Source organism: Equus quagga, chromosome 2, assembly GCF_021613505.1.
Source record: "Equus quagga isolate Etosha38 chromosome 2, UCLA_HA_Equagga_1.0, whole genome shotgun sequence".
Classification (NCBI taxonomy): Eukaryota; Metazoa; Chordata; class Mammalia; order Perissodactyla; family Equidae; genus Equus; species Equus quagga.
Window position 1 is genome coordinate 87,760,603 of NC_060268.1, and position 27,814 is coordinate 87,788,416.

Below are 27,814 nucleotides of genomic sequence, written 5' to 3' on the forward strand. Positions count from 1 at the left end.
CTAATGTACTTCAAAGTGGGGAAAATGCAGACAGTGGCTTAAAAAAAAAAAAGGCAGGCAACGTAAGCGATAGAAATCAAGCACATCGCAGTGTAAGTGGTGACGCAGAACGTACCTGCGTTACAGGGCGCCAGCTCAGGGACAAGCAATCAGTATTTTAGTAGAATCCTTATGCTAACAGATATCCTATATAACAGCGGCCTATCAAATTACACAGTTGCCTTTTGAAACATGGCTACCCAGCTGAATGCAGGGGGGTCAACGTGTGTGTTCAACACAGGGGTACAGATCACAGGCTGATTTTCAAAACAGCCACATCCTTTATTTCATAGTTCTGTTGTAATTATGTCTAACTGAGAACAGCTTTTTCAGAAATATTTGAATGCCAGGAAGACTGTAACTTCTCACAAGAGAGAAATGGAGAAAACGGGTAGAGAGGGAAAAAGGCTCAATTCTTATTTCCCAAATGCAAGAAAAAGTTATAAAATATCCACGAAATGCAACATGTCTCTCCTTAAGCAGAAGGTGCTCCTGGCGAGGCAGGGGTCCTTCTTCAGTTACTGTAGGTATTTCATGGTCTAGATGTTGGTGAATGAAGATTTTTCCGGACACGAAAATCCACACTTTGAGCTGTAGGGGAGGCAGCTCAGAGGTGACAGTTCGGGATGGTTTGACACAAAACGAGAGTCTGGTTTTAAAACATAACAGACTGTTTGATCTGTCCCTGTCAAAATGTCATTCTTAACACTTAACATTTAACATACTCAACAGAAGCTTCAAGCAGTGCCATCATTTACTCTCCGTGCTCTGGGAGCCGATCTCTAGAAGACCGTGAGATGACACCATATCCTGCAAACACCCAATGAGCGGCTTTCCTCTGATGCCCTTTAGCTACACCAAGGCTGAGGAATGCACCCAGACTCAGGGAGCCATTGAAAACGCCCAAACCCAAGCCCGGCCTAAGATCCTACAGGACGATGGTTTCATTTCTGGGAGCCTAGATTTGGCCCCATTTTATCAGCTCAGTTCTTTGTGTTTCAATAAAGCTCTGAGATGTAAGTCTTTCCAGGGGACAGTCTCTGGCTGGCCCTGCCTCCTAGTGCCTGGGGGGACCGGGGAGGTGACCCAGCTATACGCCGCCCTCCCTAACTTCCAGCTGCGTGCTCAGCCCAGACTATGAATCTCCACTTGCTGTGAGGCTCATTGAGCTACTCTCCTCCTAAAACACTTCTTTCCACAGGTCACATGACTTTCTGCAAAAAACCTAAGATGCTTCCTTGTTGTCTACTAGATTGTCTGGAAGTCAAGGCCTTCGCTCACCCAGCTGCCACCTCCACCAAACGCGACCTTCTCCCCTCCCCTCAAGGGCGGACCTGGCTGCCTGGATCAGAGGTCTTCACTCTGATGTTAGTTCCTCCTCTTCCGAGAGCACAGCCCCCCTCTGCTCTGGATCTTGTGGGATCCACATCAGCGTGCTCCTCTTTCCCATCTCCACCAAGGGACTTTTTATCTTCAGCCGCCACACTCACTCTTCCACAAATCTCGGCCATCACCCAATGTCATTCGCAAAGCACCACAAGGCGAGCTCCTTCGGAGCGGAGATTCCTGTGTGTTTGGATGGTGCTGTTTCTCCAACACCTACAAAAGGGCCTGGCAAGTAGTAGAAGCTCCATAAACGGGTCTTGAGTTAAGATGGCAGCGTCACAAACATCTTAAACTCTTGAAGGGCAAGAGAGAGAAGAGAGCGGAGCTGGATAGCAAAATAAAAAATACACCCAAGGAGAACGGCCAGCATCCTTTTGAAAGGCTGCACGCCAAATTAATTAAAACATTAAATAGTTATTTAAGGGATTAGGAGACAACATAAAATATCAGGGAGAAGATTCTTCCACATCAGAACTAAATTTAATGCCTCCGATCAATAAAAACTATCTTAAAGACCAGGAAGTAAATCAAGTAAGAGAAGCCGCACATAATAGGAAATGACTTTAGGAAGGTGGTTGGTTTCCATCCAAATGCTGAAGTAACATATGGAAATGAGGTTTATCATTCAGTGGAGTTGAATCACTTCCATTTAGGTCAAACAGCAGGACCCCAAACATACCGGCAAAAGTAAGATACCCATAATTAGCTGTTATAGTGTCCCGGGGCCAGGAATACGAATAGAGGGAAGGCCTGGGATAGGCACACACCCACCTCCATCACAGACCAGAGCCACACAGGCGGCGAGGGCAGAGCAAAGGAGAGCCCAGCACAGCCATCTGGAAGGTGCTGTGCAGAACATAAGCAGGCCTATTCGACTGGCTGGGAAAGGCCCACAAAGGCAGGGACATCTCCAATTTGCAGGACCTCAGAACCCCACTTACCCAGCTGAGACAACATCTGTGCACACACGTGCCTTCGGTTTCCCAGGCAGCCAGCCTCAGATGAGCAGGAGGGGCCTGCCCAGAGGAAGAAGTCCGCCTAGGCTCCTGGTTGAAAGGACTGGAAAGAATTGGAAAAGACACCCCAGGAGTGACAGCTAAAGGCCGGAATTCACTAGCACGCAGCATCCTCTTTGGGCAGCCGGGACCCGCAGATCAGAGACCACAACTCGAAGAATTCCTTAAGATTTTAGAGCAGAGGTCGGCAAATGTGTTCTGTAAGAGACCAGAGAGTGACTATCTTAGGCTTTGCAGACCTTAGCGTCTCTGTCACAACTACTCGACTCTGCTCTGGTGGCGGAAAAGCAGCCGTAAACAATAAGGTGTAAATGAGCCAGCATGGCAGTGATCCACAAAACTTGACTTTCAAAATCAGCCTGCAGATGGATTTGGCCCTCGGGCTGCGGCCCCTGCTCTAGAACCATCCTTACTGCATCTGCTCTTGATTTTCAGCCATTCCTCCCCAGTGTTTCTCCACAGTGCATTACAACAAAACCCTCAAAGCAAAAAAGGCCTGAGAAACTGTCTTCAGGGACCCATGGGAGGGGCGCCAATGGGAATGAGGCGGAGATTTACTGAGCACATGAGCCAGGCACTGTACAAGTGTTTCACACGGGGTAACTCATTTCACTCTCATGAGGACCCTCTGAAGTGGGTATTTTGCTCATCCCCAAATTACAGATGAGAACTGAAGTCCAGAGAGTGAGGAACCAACCCAGAGTCAGGCATGAGGGGCAGAGCTGGGCTGGAATCCAGTCTCACCCCAAAGCCAAGGTCTGACCCCGTGGATATATAAACTGGACAGACAGTGCCCACATCACATCAGTGGGCCTGGGGCAAAGACCACGACCCGCCATGGGTGGGGAACAGTAAGAGGAAGGGGAAGCAGAAGGGGAGGAGGCCTGAGAAGGGTCTCCATAACAGAGGAGCAACCAGGGTCCCCAACAGTGAGCTGTAAAGTAGGGACAACGCTGAAGGACTGAATGAGATACTATGTGTCAAGTTCTGCATCAGTGCCCAGCACACAGCAAACACTCAATGAAAGAGAGAGAATTATTATTGGTACCCAGGTTAGTGCCTGCTCAGACTTGGGCAACAGCCTCATCTGTTAAAAGGATGCTGGCAGAGATTACTTGCCAACTTCAAGGGAGCGAATGTCCCTTTCATATGCAGAGGCCTGGATGTCACTACCCATCTCAACCCAGTGGTCAATCATAGTTAGCACCACGAATGGGGGTCAACCAGACATTTTAACAGGAAGTACTTAAAAGAATGCTTTACCAATTATCTAATATAATCAAGCAAAACATAAATATAGTCAAGAAAAAACTAACTTCCAGTGCACAGGAAGTACAGAGAAAAGAGGACAGGTTGGATGGAACCACGAGGAAATAATCAGATAAATTCAGAATGGGGAATGTTCTGTAGTATGTTCTATATAATGATGACTGGACTGATTTCTTCAAAAAGCCAACATAGTAGGAAAAAGTAGAGGAATTAGCCTAGATTAGAATTGTTCTAGATTAAAAGAGACTAAAGTTGTATACACATGTTCATGGCAGCATTATTCACAATAGCTAAAATGTGGAAGTAACCCAATGTCCATCAGTGGATGAACGGACAAGCAAAGTGTATTATATACATACAATGGAACATTATTCAGCTTTAAAAAGGAAGGAAATTCTGGGGCCCAGCCCAGTGGTGTAGTGGTTAAGTTCGGCATAGTGGTTAAGTTCAGCATCCTCCACTTCAGCGGCCCAAGTTTGTGGATTTGGATCCCAGGCATGGGCCTACACCACTCACCAAGCCATGCCACGGGGGCAATCCACATAGAAAAAATAGAGGAAGATGAGCACAGATGTTAGCTCAGAGCCACTCTTCCTCAAGCAAAAAGAGGAAGATTGGCAACAGGTGTTGGCTCAGGGCCAATCTTCCTCAGTAAAAAAAAAAAAGGAAAGGAAAGGAAATTCTGACACAGGCTACAACATAGATGAATCTTAAAGACATTACACTAAGTGAAATAAGCCAGTCACAAAAGAACAAATATCATATGATTTCACTTACTTGAGGTATCTAGAATAGTCAAAATCATAGAGACGGAAAGTAGAAGAGTGGTGCCAGGAGCTGCAGAGGGCAAACGAGCACGGGGAGTAATTATTATTTAACGGGGACAGAGTTTCAATTTTTCAAGATGAAAAGAGTTCTGGAGATGGATGGTGGGGAGTGTTGCACAACAATGTCACTGAACTGTACACGTAAAAATGGTAAAGATGGCAAGTTTTATGTTATGTGTGTTTTACTGCAACAAAATAAACTGAGAAAGAAGGGACTGAAAGTCATATAACAAATGAAATGCATGATCTTTAATTGGTTTGTGGATGTTTAAAAAATAAATAGTTCCAGAGTTACAGCTGGGGATGTCAAGAGTGATGCCAATAGAGATGTTTTGGGAACATTTTGAGGAATTTGAATATGTTGGGGGTATTAGTTGAAATTAGGGAATAATCAACTTGTTAAGAGTGATAATAGGGTTATGCTCTTAAAGGGAAATTATCATAGTCTATGGAGAGGCATACTAAAGTACTTAGGTGTGAAGTGTCCTCACTTCTATAATTTACTTTAAAATGGTTTGAAAAAAGGTATACGAGGGGCTGGCCTGGTGGAGTAGCACTCTACTTTGGTGGCCCAGGGTTCGTTCGTGGGTTCGGATCGCAGGCACAGACATACACACCACTCATCAAGCCATGCTGTGGAGGCATCCCACATAGTAAACAGAGTAAGACTGGCACAGATGTGAGCTCAGCAACAATCTTCCTGAAGCAAAAAGAGGAAAACCAGCAACAGATGTTAGCTTAGTGCCAATCTTCCTAACCAAAAAAAAAAAAAGGTATATATATATATATATATATACATTTCTGTGTCTATATGAAGCAGATACGCCAAATCTTAACAATTGTTAAACATTCCACACATGTAAGATGGCATTGTACCCATTTTCGTTTGTGGCAATAAAACTGAGACCCACAGTAAATAAATGACTCCCCAATCAGGAGTCTTTCAGTAAATATCAAAATGCTATTCCTGGTAAGTCGTGTGGGATACTTTTTGCATAAGGTACATATAATTTTGTACTAAGGTTTAGAAAAATGACCATTTGTTGAAGAAGTGAACATTAATTAGAGTGTTGTTCATACTGGCATGGAGGAGTCCGTAATTTTGTGGGGGCTGTGATGGCAGAATTATCACATAATGGCCCTTGTTTTGAGCAGCCGGCTGTTCAGAGCGAGAAGGCAGTCGAGGGCTGAGCATGCAGGTAACAACACGCCAGGAACAGGGGCCCTGGGACGGGCTGTGGAATGCACACAGGTCACATCAGAGATCTCACAGCACCTGCAAATGCCATTTTGCACTCAGAGGGGAGGAAGGGACAGACCACAGTGGTCTCTGGCCCCAGTGAAGTCAGGCAATGTCCCTTACGTTTTCCCTCAGTTGAAAAAAAAAAAGAGGAACGACAACATTCTCTCGCAAGTAGTAACGTGTTAAAATGATACCAAAACACCCAACGTGCTTGAGCGTTCAATTCAGCTGCAATTACTTGAGGAGCTGTAGCCTGAGGAAAGAGAAGGGATTTCAGGTCCAAACAAAACTGAGAGACCCAGGCTCAAACACCAACTGTATTAGCCTGGGAAGTTACTGAACCTCTCCGAGCCCTGGTCTCCTTATCTGTAAAAGAGAAATAACGACATCACCTCGCAGAGTTCTTGTGGGAGTCAAATCTGATCATTTATGTACTTCTGGGCATAAAAGGAAACCCTCCTAAAATGTCAGTTCCCCTCTCCACAGAAGATTCCATTGTGACTCCCTCTTCAGTTATGACCCATCCCCTTTAATTTCATCATCCCGTTTTATAATTCTGAAATGCAAAAGAGAGAATAGTTAGGAGAAATTGGATTCTATATTAGCAAAATAAAACTGTAAACAACCTCACTAACAGAAATAAGGGGCTGAAGTACGACACAATAGAGTGGAATATCATGCAATCTTTTTAAACGATGCTAGGTACCTCCCAACTAAAACGGTTCAACCTTCTGTACAAAAGCTTCTAAAACTTAACCCCCCAAATTTTAAAGCAAAAATAAAATAATCACCAATCAAAAAACAAACAAGAAAATGAGTGCGCCCCAGTGTCATAACACTCAAAAAGTGTCTGCCAAGAAAACTAAAGGAATATTCTAGATGAGAGCAGAATGGAACACTGTCGCAAGGCTCATAACCCTGCATTCATCGCTCTCAGGAAGATGAACCAGCAAATAAATAAAAATCCCGAAAATTTTCATGAATACCACCAAATCTGGAGAAAAACAACCTGAGTAGGTTTCTGTAGATTCCTTTTTTCGGGCTGGGAAATAGTGCAAACATCCACTGGGGAGGAAGGTTGAAAAGGAGGCCATGAATCCATGGTGCTGATTACCTCTGCTGGGAGGAAGTGAAGGCTCCAGGAGTACGCAGTGAAATCCCAGGCTGATCCGAGGCCAGAGAATACTGCCCAAGGGTAGGCAGAGTATGCCCCCACACAGGAAGACTGAACCCACTTAAAAGGACCTTTAAAAGATCCCAGAAGCCAAAGCCGCCAAGCCCACGTCTTCTGGCCACGACTAGTCAGCATCCTGCACACCACCTGCTATAGCTCAGCTAGCCTCAGCCACTCTGCATACCTTCAGGCTACAGAAAGCATGGACAGAAACTAAAAACCAGCCTGCAAACGTCAGCTTGGGGATAAGGGGAGAAAAGAAAGAGGCTTCAAATCAAGAAATCACCCACACCTAGAACAAAAAAGATCTAGGCAGACTCGCTCACGCAAGAACACAATGGGAAAAAAAACACAAAAAGCCCGGGCATATATAAACACAGACTCCTGGGGGAAAGGAAAAATGAAGCACTGTAGCAAAGAGAAAGAATTGAGCCTAAAAGAAAACAAAACCCAAGGAGAGGAAGATTCCACCCCAAAAGATCTTTGAGGCATAGAACTTAATATGAACATGAGTTCAATAAATTGAGAACTCAAAAGCAACATTAACCCCTCCCCACCAAAAAAGAAAAAGAAAAAAAAAGAATGAGATTGTAGACCTGAAGAAATAAATTAGGGGCACTAGCCCCATGGCCGAGTGGTTAAGTTTGTGCACTGCTTCAGCGGCCTGGGGTTTTGCTGGTTCAGATCGTGGGCGCAGACATGGCACCACTCATCAGGCCACGATGAGGCGGCATCCCACACGCCACACCAGAAGGCTCTACAAATAGAATATACAACTATGCACTGGGGGGCTTTGGGGAGATGAAGAAAAAAAGAAAAAAGAAGATTGGCAGCAGACGTTAACTCACATGCCAATCTTTAAAGGAAAAATGAAATAAATTGGGGACTAAAACAAACATTAGAAAAGTAATATATAAAATAAAATCTACAGAGAACTAAAGAAAGATGGCTTCAAATCAATGCATTGACTAGAGGAACGCTAAAAATAAACAGTGAATGTAGATGAAAATAAGGAATTAATCAAAGCAAAACAAATCACTAGGAGTTCAAAGACAATCCAACATCTAGATAACTGGCATCCTTAAAGCAGAGAACTCACTGTACAGGACCAAGAAAGTACTCAGAGACGACAGAAGAGAATTCTCCCGAGACTAATAAAGAACTGAATCTGTTGACTAAAAGAACACAGGAATTGCCACAGAAATATGACACACATCATGCAGCAGTAATACGCATTGTGATTAAATTATACATCAAATATTGGGGAAGAATTCCTCAGGCATCTCGTCTATAAGCAAATAATCTATAAAGGAGGAAAAATCATGCTGGCCCCGGACTCTTCCACAGTAACATTCAAGGGTGGAAGACAGCGACTTCTTTCGAGTTTTAATTGTTTGCTGGTAAATTTGAGTGAAATTAAATTCACTGCTTCGTATTTTAAGAACACATATTTTATAAAGTATACCCAGCCAGCCAGCCATTTTTCCACGTAAAACAGAAAGAACTCTGAAATGATATACATAGTGCTAATGATAATTGTAAGAGAGATTTACTCTGTCCTCCTCCCAGAATTCATACCTTGATTCATACTAGAGGAACTCGTACCTTCTGGAAGTAGAGAAAAACTATCTGCTCTTCTGACCTTGCTCACTCAGTCTTCCCCAAAGGGGTAAAATTAGAAAGCAACCTCACAGGCTTGCCCCAGCCTCTTGCTTTTCCTCCTTTTCTGTGAATAGTTCTCAGGATGCACACATTCTTTGCTCCTCCAGGAGATAAGCTTACCTGAGCAGGTGGGCCCTGCTGGGACACACAGCCTGTCATCTGACTAGGAGCAAAGTAGGGAGGAGCCCGAATCTGGCCACAAACTGAGTTTTCTAACCTAAATTCCACATTTTCCCATACAAACTCCAAGCTGATATTTTTATACCCCTGTGGCTGGCTAGCATGTCTACAACCCAATTGGTTCTTAATTGGGAGTGTGAGGGGGAGGCAGAGAGGAAGGTGTGATTAATCATCACTCCTCAAACCCCAACATCAGTCATGATTATCTTTGAATGGTAGGATTTGGAATTTCTTAAAACATTTTTAGCTGAACTCTTCTTCATTTTAAAATTCTTCCTAATGGGGTTGGCCCGGTGGCGCAGTGGTTAAGTTCGCACATTCTGCTTCTTGGCGGCCCCGGGGTTTGCCAGTGCGGATCCTGGGTGCAGACATGGCACTATGTGGCAAGCCATCCTGTGGTAGGTGTCCCACATATAAAGTAGAGGAAGACGGGCATGGCTGTTAGCTCAGGGCCAGTCTTCCTCAGCAAAAAGAGGAGGATTGGCAGCAGTTAGCTCAGGGCTAATCTTCCTCAAAAAAAAAAAAAAATTCTTCATAATGAACGGGTATTGTTTTTACAAAGGCAATAAGGTCATTTTTCTTTAAAACCATTACACCAGAGAAGAATATCTGATATTACAGAAAAGTGGTCATAATGGTTTAGGGGAAAGAGCAGGTTCAAAAGAATGCGTAGTGTGACCTGATTTTATCATAAAAGAATAGTAACAACCATAGTGATGTACTACAGAGAGACACAGGGCTTACCCTTATCTTTGGACAATTATCTCATTTAGTATTCGCAAGAACATCTGAAATCAGTATAAATATCATCCCAATCTTAGAGCTGAAACGGAGAATTGGAGAGGCCAAGTGATCTGCCCAAAGCCACGTGAGATTAACCCGCAGCAGACACGGACCTCACAAAGCCCATACCCTCTACCGCTCGGTCCTCAAAGTCACGAAGGAATGTGGGTAGACCCAGACAGACTGAAAGGATGCGCACACAATGTTGACAGCATATCTCCAGGTCATGGCAATACGGATGATGTTTCTGCTTTTTCTTTTAATGTATCTATGTTTATCTGTATTTTCCAAATTTTCGACACACGTATTCCTTGCGTAATAAGTAAAACAGTAATGTCTTTATATTAAGGAAAAAAGCCACAAGCATGAACTTGAAGTTCAAGTTAATGGTAGAGCCAAATGATGTGGCCATGTGGGGCTCCAGAGCTGTCTCAGCCAGTGCCTGGATTGGCCATCTGCAGGCAACAGGTGTGGGCCAAGAGACCAGAGGCATGCTGGCTGGACTCCACTTACCCTCTGCACAGACTTGGAAGCTGAAGGGAACCAGCTCAGTAAATCCCCCATCCACCCCTAAACCCACATCATCCGGGCCTCATCCCACCAGCCAGTTAGCCGTGATTATAGGATGGCTTCTCTCCGGACCCTCGCGATTATTGTGAGGAGGGGTGCCCCCTCTCAGAAGCTTGCCAAGTTCTTCTCAAGGAGAACAGGCAGGCAAGTCGGAATGGCCTGCACCCAATTTTTAAACTGTAAACCGCACGCCCACTTTTTGTTTGGAGACACTTCTTGTGTGTGAACACAGTTCGTTCTGTTACCAGCTTTAAAAAGTTATCCAGAACTGATACATCCGAGGCTGAACTGAAGTGTTAAAAAACAAAAAGTCAAATATGACAGGACCTTTCCTAATTTTAGCTCATCTTATAGAAATCTCATTTGTAGACAACTCAAAAGAGAGGCTGAATACAGAAGTGCCATTGTCTCTGGATGCTACGGCTCTCCCCCTCCTCCTCCACTGCCCCCATCCTGGGGAGCACAGCGTTCCAGGACAACCGGTGTCCTCTAGCCCTTTGGCGATGCAGCCATGCTTGCTTCTAGCCGAGCCCGAGGATGCCCTGATGCAGCTTCCCTCCACAGGCTGGCAGGCTGGCTTCTAGCAGGATTTTAGGGCACCACTGCAAAGCTGGGGGACGTGGTGTGGAAGAGTGGAGGCCGAGCCAAGAGAGATGCCGACAGCCCCCACGCTGCTGGCTGGAGCAGAGACTCGCCAGCGCTAGCCCTGACATGCCCCTGTGTGCGGCCATGGCCCCGGGTTCCCAGCCTGCCCCTTCTCCTTCACAGGCTTCCCAATCTCGTCCCACTCTGAAGGCTCTGCCCAGCCAGCCTCTTTCAGCACTAGCCCTGACATCTTGTTCCCCTCGGATCGCTTGACCAAGCTTAGGAAAATTATTTTCCATCTGCAACCAGAAACATTCTCCCCCTCCTCCCAGGTCCACCTCCAACACCGCCGCCCACCTCAACCCAACACTCTGCTTCTACGATAAGAGACCACACTGTCTGGTGTCATCCTAGAGGACTAGCTTCAAGGTTCCAAGAGGGCTAAGCCGCTGCCTGGCCCAGGACCTGAAACAGTCAAATAAACAGTTAATGAAGAACTTATAAACACACCATCTCCCCCACTAGGATATATAAACTCCACGAGGGCCAAGAACACGCCTTACTCAACTCTATATTGCTCACAGCACTCAAGGAAGTTGTCCAAGTTAATTAGTTTGGCAGAGACCAAGCTGAAGTCTTTTAAAAGGAGCCCGTGCCGAGAGATTCTGAGAATCATTCAGCTCCCACCTCCACCAAAAACACATGGAGACGAGTGAGATTAGAATGCAGAAGTCTGGTCCTGATGTAACCCATACCTGGCTGAATCCGAGACTGGCCGGCACAGGGATGAAGTCTCTTCCAGTCTCACCGACTCAGATTGGGCTTCAGGGAAGAGACTGGGCCAGCTGGAAATTTTACCAAGCCTGGTTCCTGGTAAGGAGTCCAGGCGTAAGGGACAGGGGAGATGTACAAGTACACACACACGCGCACACACTAAATGTATATGCGCACAATGCTCACCCCCATGTATTTCTAGGCGTTTTTATATGCATTTCCCTTAATCTGAAGATGGGATCATTCAGTCCACTCCCTGAATTCAGCTGTGCCCAGAATGGGGCAAGGACTTGTTCAAAGCTACTCCTTAATCTGGTCAGGCTCACCCCCACCAGCCTAACCATCACCACCAGAGACAGAAACACAGTTATCTTCCTACCGAAAGGAAACAAGGACTGTCACAGGGCAGCCCTTCTTCAAAGACAGGGCTTCCTGGAAAGAATGACTCTCCGACCAACGTCCCATAATCTTCTTACCCAATGCAAAACCCCAAAAAGGGCAAACAGTTTGTCTTTTCCTTCCTTTTTTGTTCTTCATCAGACCCTCAGACCATTTTAGGGTCCTCTGCTCTTCCTCTTCTCTGGCATTGTGGGTTGAATTGTGTCCCACAAAAGACACGATGAAGGCCTACCTCCCAGGATCTGTGAATGTGACCTTATTTGGAAACAAGGTCTTAGCAGATGTCATCAAGGTAAGATGAGGTCATGGGGGTGGGCCCTAAGCCAATACGACTGGTGTCCTTATAAGAGGAGGAGAAGGGAGAGACACAGGGAAAATGCCATGTGAGCTCAGAGGCACAGCTTGGAGGGGCACAGCCACAAGCGAAGGAACGCCAAGTCCAACGGCCACCATCAGAAGCTGGGAAGAAGCAAGAAAGGATTCTGCCCAGAGTCTCAGAAGAAGCGTGGCCCTGCCAGCACTCTGATTGCAGACTTCTGGCCTCCAGGACGTCAAGGAAATAAATCTGTTGTTTTAAGCTACGCAGTTTGTGGTAATTTGTTATGGCCCCAGGCAACTAATACACCCGCTTTCTTCCTTGAGAAATGCCCAGAGAACATATTCAATATTCGTCCACCCTCCCACCTCGAGGCCCAAGTCCACCTCACAACCACAGGATAAACTGTCAAAGCCACCTGCTCCCTACTACACACCACATCTTTCTATATCCAAGGGAGAAAATGTAACCCCCATTTTGGTCTAACATCGGAGATACTGAAAATGTTCAAGAATGACCCTACCGTCCTATGAACGCCACAGAAAGAAAGTTTTAAATAAAATATGTGAAGACTCCACTCCCCTATCCCCACTCCCAAATAAAATACAAAAGAGCTCAGAACTAGTCCAGGAAGGTGGGAATTAACATACAGTCCATGGCAAAGGTGGGACTGGATCTTTATGGCCTGTAAGAGGCCAAGAGCTCAGCTGCATTATCCACCGAATGAGGATGGTGGGAAGCTGACAAAGGAGGGAGCTAGAAGAAGGGCCTTAACAATGTCCGTCATGTAAGTCTAGCACAAGAGTCCCACTTGAGAGTGAGCTGGGTTTTGACTCCCAGGAGCATATCCTCATGGAGGTCTCACAGATCTGACTGTGACATCCTGCCAGGGCTGGTGAACTGTGGCATTGTTGGGGTCAGAGGCCAAGGCAGGGAGGTAAGAACAAAATTAATGAACAACCAGGAGGTGACAGAGCTAAGCTAATACCCGTGACAACCAGAGCTCAGCTCACTCGGCACGAAGAGGAAAGGAGCCACAGAGGCGACAGACCTGAACACTCAGCTTCCTTTTCTGGGCTCTAAAATGTTTCACTTGTCACACTGAACAGTCTCCGTGAAAGCCTTGGGTGCCAGGGGTCCTTGAGTTATTTTTAATTGCTGCCTTGGTGTTATTATTTTTAAGTGACAAAAACATTCCCCAATGAAATTCAAAGTACCAGAAGACAAATATATGTAAATGTATGCATTTTTATCTGTTCACTAAATTAAGGATAGGTATGATGCTTATTAGGAACACTGTGTCTATTAAAAAAGGAGGAATGTCTTAAAAGAGAGTGAGAGTGATTTTTTTCCAGCATTCGCCAAAACATTAATCTTATTTGTTTATAATGATTATTTCCAAAAATAAAATTCTTCCTGCATGCCTTACCTGCTCACACCTGCCAGCTACCGTGGGCTGGCTCTGGAGGGTGGGCTGCACATTTGGGTAAGTTACTTAATTCTGTGGCCTGATTTTGCCTACAATAAAAGTAACAAATGCAGAACTTCTGCAATGTTATCTTTAAAAAGACCCACGAATAGGTCTTTCAAGGCCGGCCAAGGCCAACCTCGGGACAACACATCTACTAGTCGGCCAATTCCACCTGTGCATCTGAGAAGTTTCTTGGGGCTGCATTTGGACTTGGCCCAAGTGCCGCTGGCTCCACGCGCCACTCGGAGCCCGGGTGCAGCAAAGCAGACCTCCCCATCTGCTCCACCCACTGCAAGCTGCAAAGCTGCAAAGCTGCTCGCTGACTCTGATCTATTTATATGCATCACCACGGATTGGCACAGGTAACTGGAAGGTGCTAATTTATGTTTTTTGTTTCCAGAAGATATCCTTTCCTCGGCTGGCTGAGAAACGTGCTGTTGGCATGTTAAGCCTCCAAACCGTCATCATTTTTACCAGCGCTGGGAATGCAACGCAACACGCCACATAATAAATCATGAGGCTTGCCCTAAATTTTTTGCATAAAGATAGGAGAGACCTGTCTGAAGCTCTTCTATGTCCATTTCAACTGGTCTATCTATTTCCCTTTAAGACTTTTTTTCCCCAGCACTCACCCTGGCCAAAACATAAGCTCCTTGTCTACAGCACAGGAGGCTGGAAATCCGAAATCGACCATGCGGTGTGCTGCGCTGTGCACCCCACGCATGTGTGGCTTTGAGAAGAGGCTGGTGTGATGTGCCACACTGAAACACAGGCACATTATGCAAAACAAGACACAGTACATTTCAAGTGCCACCACAGCAGCTCTTCAGGAAATGAAATGGCCAAAGGATGGAGCCCGTCACATTCAACAGTGCTTGTGTTCCAGGACATCCCATGGAACCGCACAGCAATCTCTAAAGCCAAGCTTAAAGGGTGCCCGCCCTCTGCAACCTTGATAGGTGTGGTGACCAGAGATGCAGGACAAGCCTCGAGCACCCTGGAGAGAAGGGGGCTGGTGCTGAAGCAGTGGCCAGCCAAGTTCCAAGCCGATAGCTCGAGGTGGCTCGATGGGTCTACTTCCAACCATTCTCTGACCCAAAAAGCCAATGGAGAGATGAACTCATCAACACCTTTCTTTATTCTACAGGATGCCTCACAATAATGGAATCTTACATAATAAAAACATATGGGTCCATGCTTAGAAATTTTTATCTTCATTAAGGGAATTCTTAGCAGGGTAAACACAAGATTCCAGGTACAGTATTTTAAGGCTTATATAATCAGTCAGAGGGAAGCTTTCCAATTTCAACTTGCTTATATTCAAGGTGGTAATTTCTCATTCTCAGCAGCTGAGGATGGGCGAGCAGCAGCGTCAGAAGTGGGGAGCAAAGCCAACAACTGGAGAAGGAGCCTAGTGTACCTAAGCCCTTTCCAAAATGGGGAGGAGGAGGGAAAGACGATAGCCATTCCCAAAAAGACTGCACAATAGTCTTTCATTAAAAGACACCATTGTCGCACTGTTCTCCCTACACCAACCTTGCAAGTGCAGAAATGGAGGTAAAAATCATCATTTCTACCTTCCTCAGGTTCCTGTAGTTGCGTGGGCAGTGACTTAGGGAGCAGTCTGCTCACTATAGGACAATATTCCCCAGGACTACTTGTTGAAAGCCTGCTCAGCTGCTTCCTATTTCTGCTAACTCCGCACAACCAGGAGCTCAAGTGCCACAGCAGCCTTTAGACCTAGAAGGAAAGGTTTCAAGGGTTACCTGGACAGCCAGGTTCATTATCCAGAGACCTGTCCTGAAGGGCAACTTGCCAGACAAACCAGAATCTGCCGCCACACAGCACAGAACTCACATGGGGAGTGTGGGTGGGTGGGTGGGTGGGTGGATGGGTGGATGGGTGGATGGATGGACAGGTGCTCTGAGAATCCTGGATGCAGGCTATGGCTGCAACCCATCCAAGCAGGCAGTGGTGCAATTGCTGCATCGCTAGGGTGTGGCCGAGGTCTAAGTTACTGTGCAGCAGCGCGAGTCCATTCAGAAGCCTGGAATATGCTGTTCTTCTCTCTATGCATCTGTCTATCATCCAAAGAGCTGGCCCCACCCCCACCCCCTACCATTCAAAAAGTAGGGCTCGTAGCAACCTATGTTGCCTTTTGCTTTTAAATATGTTCAATGAATGTTGACTGGAAATCATAAATGAGACCTTTGTTGTAAGCCCAGGAAAATTCTAATGACCAACAATTACATCTCAGACAGGGAAATAACTATTCCCTGTTCAAAGAGGAATGTCCGGTCATTTAAGAAACATCTGGGTTGGTTACCATCATTTCCATTAAGGAACTGAGCTACCAAACCCTCCATCAGGAGCAGCTTCCTTTTCAGAAGGGCTCAACTCAAAGCCACAAAGAAGCAGCGAAATAAAGAAATAGGGAACAGCCAAGTGCAGACATTCTGCCCACATCCAGAGGGACATTTCACTCTGCAGGTTGTCACCGGAACGCCCAGAACCAAGGCTCCCCATGCTCACTGACTCCACGACCGTGGCTGCAGAAGGCCCAGCACTTTAGAAAGCTGACAGGTTTCCTTCCTCGGGGAAGTCGACACAGGGCCACTAGGGTCTTGGGACCCAGGAGTCCTCCGAAGCATGTTTACTCTTATGAAGCCCGTGGCACTTGAACGTGAACCTAAGAATTCACCTAAAATAAACGCTGCAACTTGACCCACTGAGAAGAGCCCAGTTCCTTCCCCATCCTTCCCAAGGACAGGTGTGACCAGACTGGGGAAGGAACGCTGCTTCCAAAACTCCAGATGCAACGAGCAGGCCGTGCAGAAGGGATCCTCCTAAACAATCTATGAGCCATAAGCCAAGAGGGACGGCTCCACGGGATGAGAAACAAGACTGTACCAAGAGTTCATGTGCTCTGCTTGTGAGAAACCAAACAGGATCAAGATCAGGGAAATGCCCACAACTGAGCCCTGCTTAACACCGCAAGGAGACCAAGGGGAAGACAGTGGGTGCGGCGTGAGACCCAGGCCCTTCCTGGCAACCAGGGCTGAGACGCGAGGTCGCACGTCTTAAACAAGGCTGCCTGGAGGGCAGCATATGTCCACAACATATGCCCCTGGTTCCCCCACCCCCGACACCCCAGGATCCCCTGAAGTGGACATTTTTCATCCAGAGAGGCAGAACAAGCTACAAGAGCCCTGATCTCCAATTTGGCAAATCAAGCCCAAGCCCCACACAACACCCCCAATCCTCAGGTCCCTGGGAAGGACTTCTGCGTACCAAGGTCAAGGAGGAGGGTTATGCCATCATCATTCAAGCAATTACTGAATACCACACCCTTCGAGAAGCACTCTGTCACACGCCCACTTATTGAAATCTCTCAACCATCTGTAAATTACACTCTATCATTATCCCCATTTTTCAGATGAGGATATTGAGGCTCAGGTAAGTCAGTCACTAAAAGCTGATAAGTTAACAGATCCAGCTTCAAACATAGGCCTTTTGACGCCAAGTCTAACATACTTTCCACTGCTCCTCAGCCGCCTACAACGTAGAAGATCATTCCAGTCTTCACCCTGTGGCCACAGACCAGAGCAACAGCTCCCGAGGACCTCCCACAGCGAGGCTTCAGGGTACCTGCGCCTCCCAGGCCTCCTGTGCTGACCTGCTCCACCCACCTCAAAGCACCCATCGTCTTTAAGCGGTCAGCATAACCCTTACCATAGTGGGCTCCTCTCCCACACGACTGTCACTTTTATAGCATAAGATAAAATGGGCTGATGTCATCATAATAAAGGAATAAAAAGAATTAGTAACTTATTTATTAGTACTTATTTCTTGCTTGTAAAAACTTTCTACCTCCCAGACAAAACATTCACGCAGAATAGGAAACCACTTGAGTGCACAATTCACTACACCAAAACCAAAGGTTAAGGGAAATAATTTTATTTCTCATCGGTTGGGGCTACATAGTTATTATGTTTGCAGTAAATATGTGTAACCGTATGAGTATTAACAATAATAGCTAGTATGTATGAAGCACTATACGCCAGTTAGCGCTCAAAGTGCTTTACAGGCACTGATGCAGCGAATCCTCACAGCAACTCTCTGAGGGTAGGTACCCCCGTGATCCCAGTTTTAAAATGAAAGACCAAGGCACAGAGAGGTTAAGTAATCAGCCCAAGGTCACAGAGCTGGTAAGGGGAAGAGACAGGAATGAATCCTGGGTCTTCTGACACTCATCCCATGAGCCACGGCTGCCACAGGTACATGCCTGGGAGTTTTAACCATCTAACTTTGGGTTTTAACCTTTTAGCAACACTGCGTCTCGTGTTAACACATAAACCCTTAGATTACATAAAATACAAGTGTCTTTGAGCCACATCAACTCACTTATCCCGTGAACCAAAGCCACCGATTCCACTTTTTTTTCCTGTTTATTATCTATTTTGTAGATTTGGATATAGAAACAGAAAGCAAAAATAAACTAAAAGAGGAAGGGTGCTATCTTTCTGGCCTGCCAATTTCTTGGAATAAAATATACGTGACTTGTCTTCAGGGGAGTTCTAAATCCACGTGTAAGCCATACAATCAAAATTACCATTGAAATGTCCCTTCCCATGTTCCAAAAAGTACAGAACACAGCACTCAGTGAATGTAAGCCCGTACAAGAACATGTAAATATATAAGGCGCACAGGAATGTACAGAAAATAATAGAGGACATACGCAAAATGTGAGTGAGGAGAAGTGAGGGTATGCACTTAGAGTGGACTTCATAAGAACACAGTTATTCAAGGACGTGTGCTCTTAAATCTGTGCAAGTTAAACGTGTTTGTGAAGTTGGCAGTGAGGAGCTATAGAAATGCTGCTAGTACAGAGTTTTAGATTCCACCACAGCAAGGGGTGACCGCCTTTCACACACCTGCCTGCCCACGGTCCCCCCTTCCTCGCCTGGCACCTCAGGGAGTCCTTAATCCAAGGATCATGGTCAGCCCAGTAGGAGTCCTTGCCACTCCCATGGCCTCTGCAGGAAGCCTGGCACAGACTGTAAAACCAACGTTGCCAGCCTCTGCCTGCTCTCTGTAACCAGCAAATAACACTCACAGGACTTCTACGTGAAATGCATCTCTATCCTCGACGTTTTTGCAACGTTACACTTACGCATCCCCAGGCCAGTCTGGAAAGGGAACCCGGGTGCTGAGCAAGGCAGCACCTCCAAGCTTGCTGTAAGATGAGCAAGGTAAATGCACAGAGACCCGCTTGCTCAAGCTGCCCCAGCCCAAGGACTTCGTGCAAGAGGAAACTTACCCAGCCTGACACAAGACAGTGTTGCTCCCACAGCAGGCAGGAAGATGCGGCGTAAATGCTGAGCCACTGATCAGCAAGGCAGGGCCACTGCAGAGGGCTCCGGGTCACCCTTTCCAGAAGGGCTCTCCAATTGAAACGGGACAGTTACAAAATTCAGGAAAGAGACCTTGTTCACTTGACAACTAATTCCATTTCTGTGATTGTTAAACACAGAAGAGAAAACCTGCACAGAAACTAAGGTGTGTACACAAAGCTGGTCAAAAGGAATTTTCAGAAATACTTTTTTCCCTTCGTAATTATTAGCTAAACATTTTCAACCAAGCTGTAAGAAGAAAAAAAAAATCAGGATAATTTTATTTCTTACTACCTGGGGCTATATAGTAATTATGCAAATGACAGGGAATTTGTCACTTTGAGGAACCGTAAGTGTGTAAAATAATTTGATTAAGTAAAATACAGTTGCCTTAGTCATCATACTAATTTGACAAGGACTTTAAAAATGTCCCTCAGCTATCTGCTTCTCAGTTAGATATGCAAAAACCCAGCTTCAAAAAGATGCTTTAGGGAAAAAAAAACAAAAAACAAAGCAAAAAATAACAAATCCAGCAGTTTCACCTCAGCCATCAATTGCAAGCCCACTGAATGCTCTGAGGCCTGAAAAAACAAGTGACCATAAAGCGGTGAGATGGAGCTTTGCGACACACACTCAGTCATTCGTCTATTACTCTGTCACTACAACCTCAGACTTCATATTTCAAACTCTGAAGAGGGGAATGCCCAGCCTTGGTTCCTGGGAACCGCCTGTGCGCCCCACCCAGAGATGAAACTGGCCTTGCTAAGTTTTCATCCAGAGGAAATTCAAAGGCATACGCACATGAGCCTCAGTGACAACCCCCCAGAGCTGTCAGAGGTTTTAATTTCCTGTACATATCCTTATCTACTCCAGTCCTCAGTAACTTGACCACATCCACCAACCTCTGTATGCAGGGCTGCCGGCAGCGAACGGCCTGAAACACTTCAGTGGGTCTCCAAGAAACACCGTCAAGCGCACACAAAATCACTCTCTCTCTCTGCGCTTCCCAGCTACCTGCACCTTCTCCAAACCACCCAAGACTTAAGCAGATGTTACATCCTCGCAAGTAGGTCAGCTCAGACCGGAGCCACCCGAAGCAAAGACCCAAGCAGAGGAAAATTAAATTGCATTCTCTATTCAGCCCACGATGACAATCAAACTGAACAGGTCTCTCTTCCTACGCTGAAAAGAATATTTCATAGCCAGTCCCAGTTAAGCGACTAAAGAGAACCATCCTGTGGACTACTGGTTTATCTGAAGCATGATTTCCAGTTAAAACAGTCACAAGGGTAACAGATGTCAGAATCCACAGCCGGGCCAGTTTGTACCCAGATTACCTATCACTGAGCCTGGGCATCAGGATCAGTCTTCCGCACTTCCCTGGGAGATCGCGACACCCAGGCAAAAAGTTCCTAGACGACAATAGAGCTTAACAATTGGTGGCTTTCTCATACACAGTTTCCTGTCCTTGAGTTTCCTCCCTGGGCAGGTTCTCGAGGGAAAACACACAGACACAGACGCACATGTACACATACACACACGCGCAGAGTCCTGCTTTGCAAAGTTGCTTCTTAAATCACAGGCAACGTTGTGCTCCAGTTCTGTAGCTGGGAAGCCTACACCAGCATCACCGAAAACACAGGGCAATCTGTCTTTTCAGAAAGTAACGGGAGAAAGGAAACGCAGCCTCCAAGTAAAAAAAAAAAAAAAATGGCATCTGGCAAGACAAGACAAGAAGGTAGCTGCTTGGATTTCTGGAGTCAAATAGGAAATAATGTCATTGGCAGAGAATCTGTGATCACCCTCCTCTCTATGAACGTAAGTATTGTTGGCAGTGTCCCAAAGTGTGCCCTTCATCAGGTATCTGCAAACGCTTCCTCAGAGGGGCAGACCAATTGCCGACATAAAGATCATATATGACACACACCTTGCACATGGACCCTGCATGTGTGATCACCTACAAACACGAGTTCTCAAGTTTCCCAAGCAAGCCCTAATGAAGGAAAAGGGTGAAATTCACTTTTCCTGCAAACAGCCTGCAACACTTCATTCTCAAACGATCCATAAAGAAGTCTCAGAAAGCTGCAGAAATAACAAACTTTCTATTCCACCTCCCAAATAACAGATGAAGAGAAAACTCCCAAGTGGCCCAGAAGAGCAAAACCCACGGCGAGCTGACTCAGTCAAGCCTGGCAAGCAAACTATTTATTTTCATGAGCTTCAGATGGCAATGGAGAGTCGAGGGCAGCTGGGCAAGGCACAGCCCTGAGCACCTTCTGCCTCCACTCCTAGTAATCAGAATGAATTCAATTTCCTAGGCCTGTCCTCTCCTGGGCCTCCAGCTGCTTTCTGCTGGTCACCTGTTGAGTCCTGTTACCCTACCCTTCCGAACCAGGCTTTCCATCAGCCCCGGCTGGACGTGCCAGGAGGCCTCCACCAGGTGGACTGAATTCCTCCCGTGCCTGCCACTTGCTTACTCTGGGATTAAAGTCAGCTTCCTATGTCCTGGGGCCAGCCCTGCCTCTGTGCATCCACCACTCCACCAGCCCTCTGCTTCTTAACTTCTCAAGGAGCTGAGGCCACTCCTCTGGGGGAGGCCCAGCTTCATCTCTTTCTAAAACCCCTAGATCATTGCCAGCTAAAACTAAGCCCAGGCCTTTATCACTCCTGGTGTGAAAAGTTCTGTTGGCTCTTGCCGCACATGAATAATGCACTCTATTGAACAAAACTGGTTGGAGGCAAACAAACTGTTAAACTGGAGGCAGCTGTTGATATCCTAATTACCTCCTTTCAAACACAGACCCACCCGCTTAGGGGTTACACACTTTGCATATGCTACAGTACAGACCCACGTGTATTTTATTAGCGTACATTTGCAGCCTAGTTAGACAAGTACGTAGCAATACACGGTACCTATTTTGATATTTTAACAAATTCCCTCCAAGGAAAGTCTGATAAACTGATCCCCAAGAAATGGTTATTCCCTACCCCCAAAACTCCAAAGGCCACAGGTACTGTCTGCAACTGTGTATTGTAACTATAGACAAAAAGTGCATTTTATGAAACAAAAATCTAATGAGAAAAGAAAATGTGCTTTCGGCCACAGGGTTCACCTGCAGCGTACAAGTCACTTCCATCTCACAAGGAGCAAAAGAAATGCATTTGATTTTCAGAAGTCCTGTAACTCTGTCACCCCAGGAAGCCAGCTGAGTTTGAGCCCTCTCTCACAACCACAGAACCCACTTTACCCCACATCAGAGACCAAGCCTGCTTGTCCTTCCCTCTGACGGCAAGCCCCCAGTCTCAGGAGATCGCTTATGAATGGCCCACAGCACCCAGCGCCTGGCCCTCATTAGCCGTACCCCAAGGCCAGGGATGGGGGTTTTAGTGGTACCATCAGGAAGAGCATGGTTCTTTCTCTGAATGTGCTTATCCAACAGCCAAAATCTTGTCAGATTCTATCTCCATCAAACTTGCCCACTAACACTCAAAGTCTGTGACATTTGATTCCAGTTTCGGGTCAATAGCCAAGGAGTGATTTAACCCTATACACTCTGAAAAACCTCTTCCTGTTTCGGAAGGGCTGTCCTTGGGTCTGGATGTCACTGCCTGGAACTCACGCTGGGACCACCTGCGCTCAGCAGGAGAAAGCGGCAAAGTAGGTATTTGACAGTGCTGAGTCATTACAAGCTGGTTCCTCTGATACGTTATGCACCCCTGGGCCGTTTGAGCACTAATACCCCCTTTCAGAAAGGCAAATGAAATAGCTGTACATTGTGCAAAATAATGCAACCCCCTTGTGCGCGAGAGACAACGGTAGGGAATTTAGGTCGAAGAGCGGGTAGCAGGAACTACACAAACTCGCAGCTGCTCTCCAGGTACCGTAACTTTATCCCAGACGCTGAGAGATGGCTGTTGGGCTACACAGTGGCAATATTCCCTTGCAGCCCAGCTCAGACCAGGGCCACACTCGGGCGCATTTTACTCTAAACTGTTAAATCCCCCTGTAATTGGCGGATGGAGAAAGCGCCGGGGGAACATGATGCATAATGGATTTGTTCTCCAGGCGGATGGAATGGAGAGTAGAGGACGCAGGATGCCAACTGGCTTTTCTTCCCATGTGCAGGTCATCCGAAAACCGCGATGCCTTCCTCTCCAGGGGGGCTCCTGAACTCACCCTCTGGCTGCGCTTTCAAGCCGGGAGAGGAATAGTTTCACGCCCACCTGCCCGCTGCCTCTCCTCCCCGGGTACCCCCAGCCCCCGCCGGCCGCACGAGCAGCTGCCGGCATCCGCGGTCCCGCCTGCTCCCGGCTCGCTCGGCAGCCCGGGCCGGCAGCTCCCCCGGTGGCCGCCTCTGCACCACTCGCCAACCTCCACGCCGGGCCGAGGTCATGCCCGCCTGCCCCCGGCGCCCGGGCGGCCCCCTCCTCGTGCCAGCCGGCCGCCCGGGGAGCCGGGCTGGGGAAGGGGCCCCGCGGCGGAGTTGGCACGGGGACTCACCAGGTAGGCGCCCACCGTGCCCTGCGCCAGCATCAGGGCGCACTCGGACACGAGGAAGATCTTGATGTTGGAGAAGCAGGACACCTTCTTTTTCTTCTTCTTGTTCCTCTGCGCCTCGTCCCCCTGCAGCTCGCCGCTCCGGCCGCCGCCCGACGAGCCGCCCGGCTTCTTCCCCTGCATCCTTCCCTCGCTGCCGCCGCCGCTTTCCCGCTCGCCCCGGGTGTTGGGGCCGCTGCCGGGCGGGGGTGCCCGCGGCGAGGCTGCGTGCTGTCCCCGCCCCGGGTCCGCGGCGGCCGCCCCCGTCCTGCCGGGGCTGGAGAGGTGGAAGGCACAGCTCCTCACCGCCGCCGCCGCCGCGCTCGCCCCCTTCCTCCTCCTCCTCCTCCGCCCTCCCCTCGCCTCCTCCTCCGGCTCGGGCTGTGCCAATCACAGGGGCTCCTCGCGCCGCCCGCCGCCGCCTCGCCGCCCGCGGACGCCCGCCGCGGCCATCGCCCGCTTCCCCTCGCCCGCGGGCCGCGCCTGCCCTCGCCTCCCCGGCCTCCACCCGAGGCCCGGGCCTCGGTCGCCGCTGCCCGCCCCCGCCGCGCCGCTCTTCGCTGCCCGTGCGCCCCTGGGGAGGCGCGAGGGGAACCGGCTTGGGGCGCCGAGGGCAGCCCTGCGGCCGAAGCGGGGAGGGTCCCGCTGCCCGGAGGACTGGAGGGAGGGGGTGTCCTTGCGGAGGAAAGAAGGGGGTGCCCCAGAGAGAGGAAGGCGGTGCCCGGCCCCTAGGTGGCGCTGCGGGGCACGGGGCGCCGCCGTGGACGCTGAGTGGTACTGCAGGAGGAACTGGGGCCCCGGAGATGGGGTGCAGGGGCGCCCCCGCGGGGCAGCGACCTGGTGCTCCGGCATCGGGGCGCTAGACTGGAGGGGAGGGGCTGTTTCTAGGAAGAGAGAGAAGACCGAGGACCCAGGAAGGGGTTGGCGCGCGCTCTTCCCCTCCGCCCCGGTATCTCTGGGGACAGATGTTGCGCTCTGGGGTTTGGGGAAGTGCCAGAGGTCAGAGCCGCTTGAGGCTTCTGCAGCCTGCGGCCTCTGCTCCTGCTCTACGGAGCCATTCAGCGTAAACAACCCCAGACCGAAAGGAAAGAAAGGAATTGAAGCAGTGCAACGAGGAAGTTCGGTTAATCCATGGAGAGCCGCACAGATTATCAGTCGCCCCCAGCCATGGTGTCTAGGCAGCTGCACGGTCGCAGCGACCCCAGCAGAGGGCCTTGTCTAGCCCTCCATCTGCCTGGAGCCCATCCTCAGGAATGAGGCTGCCCAGGCTGGAGCCAGCGGGGAAGAGATTAGCCGCGGGCCTGCCTTGGTCCCCACCCCTCCCCTAGCTTTGTGGCCGGGGGCCGCCTTCCTTGGCCTTGGCCTTGGCCTGAATGCCCGGGGGCCCGTGGCAGCTGCTCTTTATAATCACCAGGAGTTTGGGCCACAAGTCGCTACGGATAAGATTTTGGAAGCTCAAAGGAAGCTGGAAGGACTGGACAAGTACCAGGAAGGGCTCAGCAACTTCTGCCTGGCCCTTCGTGGGGGTTCCACCAACCCTTGGAAAAGCCCTTCCTTAATAATTGTGTCAAAGAAAATGATCCACTCTCTGAGGCTCTGGTGTACCAGTGCAGGCTTAGATTTGAAACTGAATAGCAATTAACACTTCCATAATTTTTACTTACTCCCAAAGAGCTTGAATGAGAATGGATGGTGTAATGGTGGGGGTGTTGTCTTGCCATACCGTTTAAATATAATCTGCTGCATCCTTCTGTGGTTCTAGACATGATCTCACTTGGTGTCCCTGTCAGATGCTCCCCTCCCCTTGTCTGGGCTGTCTCCTATCTGAATTGGCTCCCCCCACAGAGGTCTTTTTCTATTTTCCCCAATTCTTGTCATCGGGGCTACACCAGTCCCCAAGAGTCTGTCACCTTACTGGAGCCCCTCCTCCCTTACTCCCAGCACCCTCCCCTCACTCATAGCCAACTTTCCTGCAGAATCCTGCCTCTCACTCCCTTGGCCCTTGCCATCACTCTGGCATCCTGGGAGCCCCTCCTCACCTTTTTCTGAGAAGACCCTTGATGGGCCAGCTCACTTCCCCTCCTCTGTGGCTGTGAGCCCCAAGCTGAGCTGAGACATTTCGCTTGTCTCTGCACCCTGATCCTGCTGCTGTTGGAAGGGCATTCAGAGTCCATTCTAGTCTTCAAGTCTTGTTTACATACTTCGTAATAACGAGAGCTAATGTTTATTGTGTGCTTACCCTGGCCAGGCATCATTTGTTCTAAGTGCTTCACCCGCATTTACAATTTAATCCTCACCACCTTTCTCTAAACTAGATACTATTATTAGCCCTCTTTTACAGATAAGAATAGAGGCCCAGAAAGACTGGCTAACCCTACCAATGTCATGAATCCAGTAAATGGCAGGGCCAGCCTTGGAAACCAAGGTGTCAGCTGTCACAGTCCTGGTTCTTAATGACTTGCTATATATTATCTTGTTTATCACCCACTAGTCTGTCCCTTGGGAAGAGTGTAATTCATATTGATCCTATTTTATAAATGGAGACTCAGAGATGTGTAGTGACTAGCCCAGTGTCACACAGCTCAAAAGGGACAGGACGTGAATCCTAATCTCTTTGCTCTCTACACATTGCCTCATGTACAGTCTGAGAGGAGCCCAGGCTTTTTTCAGTTCTGACCATTTGTTTTAGGTAAAAATTTAACTGTCTTTAGAGAAATCAAACACTGTCACTGTCAGAGAGAGGATTTTGGATGAGGGTTGTAGATTCCTCCTGTAATTAAGGGTAAGCAGCCATGAAAATAATCCTGTGCCTGAAGCCTTAAGAATAATCAAAGTCAGCCTGAAGGAAATTAGGCGTGAGCCTCGTGACTGTCAGAAAGAAGGAATTTAACACGTTCAGTTCCCTTCCTTCCAGCTCGTCCTTTATTTACTCGCAGATCAGGGTCCAGGGATGATGAGGGGCGTGTACAGGCAGCAGGTGCTTCCACTGGGCTTCTCTCCTGTGAAGACAGTGGGAGCAGCAGAAAGACAGTAACGTCCTCGTCTCTGCACAGCACGTGGCTGCTGATGGAGTGCTGTGACGCGCTGTTAGATCTCATGACAGGAAGAGCTGATCCTATGAGACCCATTCTACTCGTAAGAAAGAGCAACAAGTGGCCTTTTGGAGCTCGCAGCTAGCAAGTGGCAAGAATTAAAACCTGCATTTTCCACCCCAAATTGGTGGGACCCCCAAGGAGGAGGAAGGGGATTAAGCGGGGGTTTAGACCCCCCATGATCTGTGGTGCCCCCTCCAACCAGCCTCTGAAATGGACAGTTGACCATCACATGAAGAGCAAGGCAAACAGAGCTTAAACACCACCCAGCACCTCAACTGGGCACCTTACATGCGGCCTAGGAGAAACGCTGTGGCCACCACTTCCCAGTGGAGCCTGTTTCATTCATCTATCCCCCTAAGGGTGGATGGTGGATTTAGGACCAGTCAGGACAGTATTATGAATGACTCTGGGACCCTTGTGATTATGTTGGCCTCTCAACTACTTTTCTAAGTTAGATGAAAATATCGCTAGCTAAGGCTGTGGTTCCATGATTCCCGCTCTGTTGGCTACTAGAGGTATCCCAAACACTGAGAAGCCATGTGATCTAGACATCTGATCTAGGGAAGCAGAAAGAAGATTGGATGACAAGGGAAGATAAACTGGCTTTTGATTCCTAAAATATTGATAAACTGCCTGTAAATGTTTAGTAATTAGGATTGGGAGAGTTTTTCTCCCCCTCTCTGGAAAGGACCATCAATTCATTCACGTAGGAGAGAATTGGGTTAACTTCATGGGCACGGAAAAAGATGACAGTATCTTCCACTGTTACTGGGCTGTGGCAAGGTTTCACAGCAAGCAGCCTCCCTGTAATTCAACACATGAGAAGCTGTTGTTCAAGTAATTCACATGAGCCATCTTTTGCCAGCTTCAATTTTGTTCACAGGCAAATACAAAGTTGAAAAACTAAATGCAAAGAATGATTTCTGATTGTCACTGGGATGGAAAATAGATACTTAGAGTCTCACCCTATGGGTGGATTTTTTTGTTTTTCTGAAAATATACCAATCATGTATTGTGTCCAACCAAGGATAGAATTGGGACTAGGCCAACTTCTGTGCCTTGAAACTAATATTTGGGCTGAATTGAAGCTTATTT

General features: G+C 48.0%; 1 protein-coding gene across 2 annotated transcripts in view; it reads right to left on the reverse strand.

Moving 5' to 3' along the window:
- Positions 1-24,267, reverse strand: part of SLCO3A1 (solute carrier organic anion transporter family member 3A1) — a 288,798-nt gene extending 264,531 nt beyond the window's left edge. For both annotated transcript variants that reach the window (XM_046650659.1, XM_046650651.1), the window contains exon 1: positions 23,589-24,267. In XM_046650659.1, the coding sequence (XP_046506615.1) occupies positions 23,589-23,768 (180 nt within the window). In that variant the 5' untranslated portion in view covers positions 23,769-24,267. The remainder of the gene's footprint in view (positions 1-23,588) is intronic.
- Positions 24,268-27,814: the final 3,547 nt, after the last annotated feature.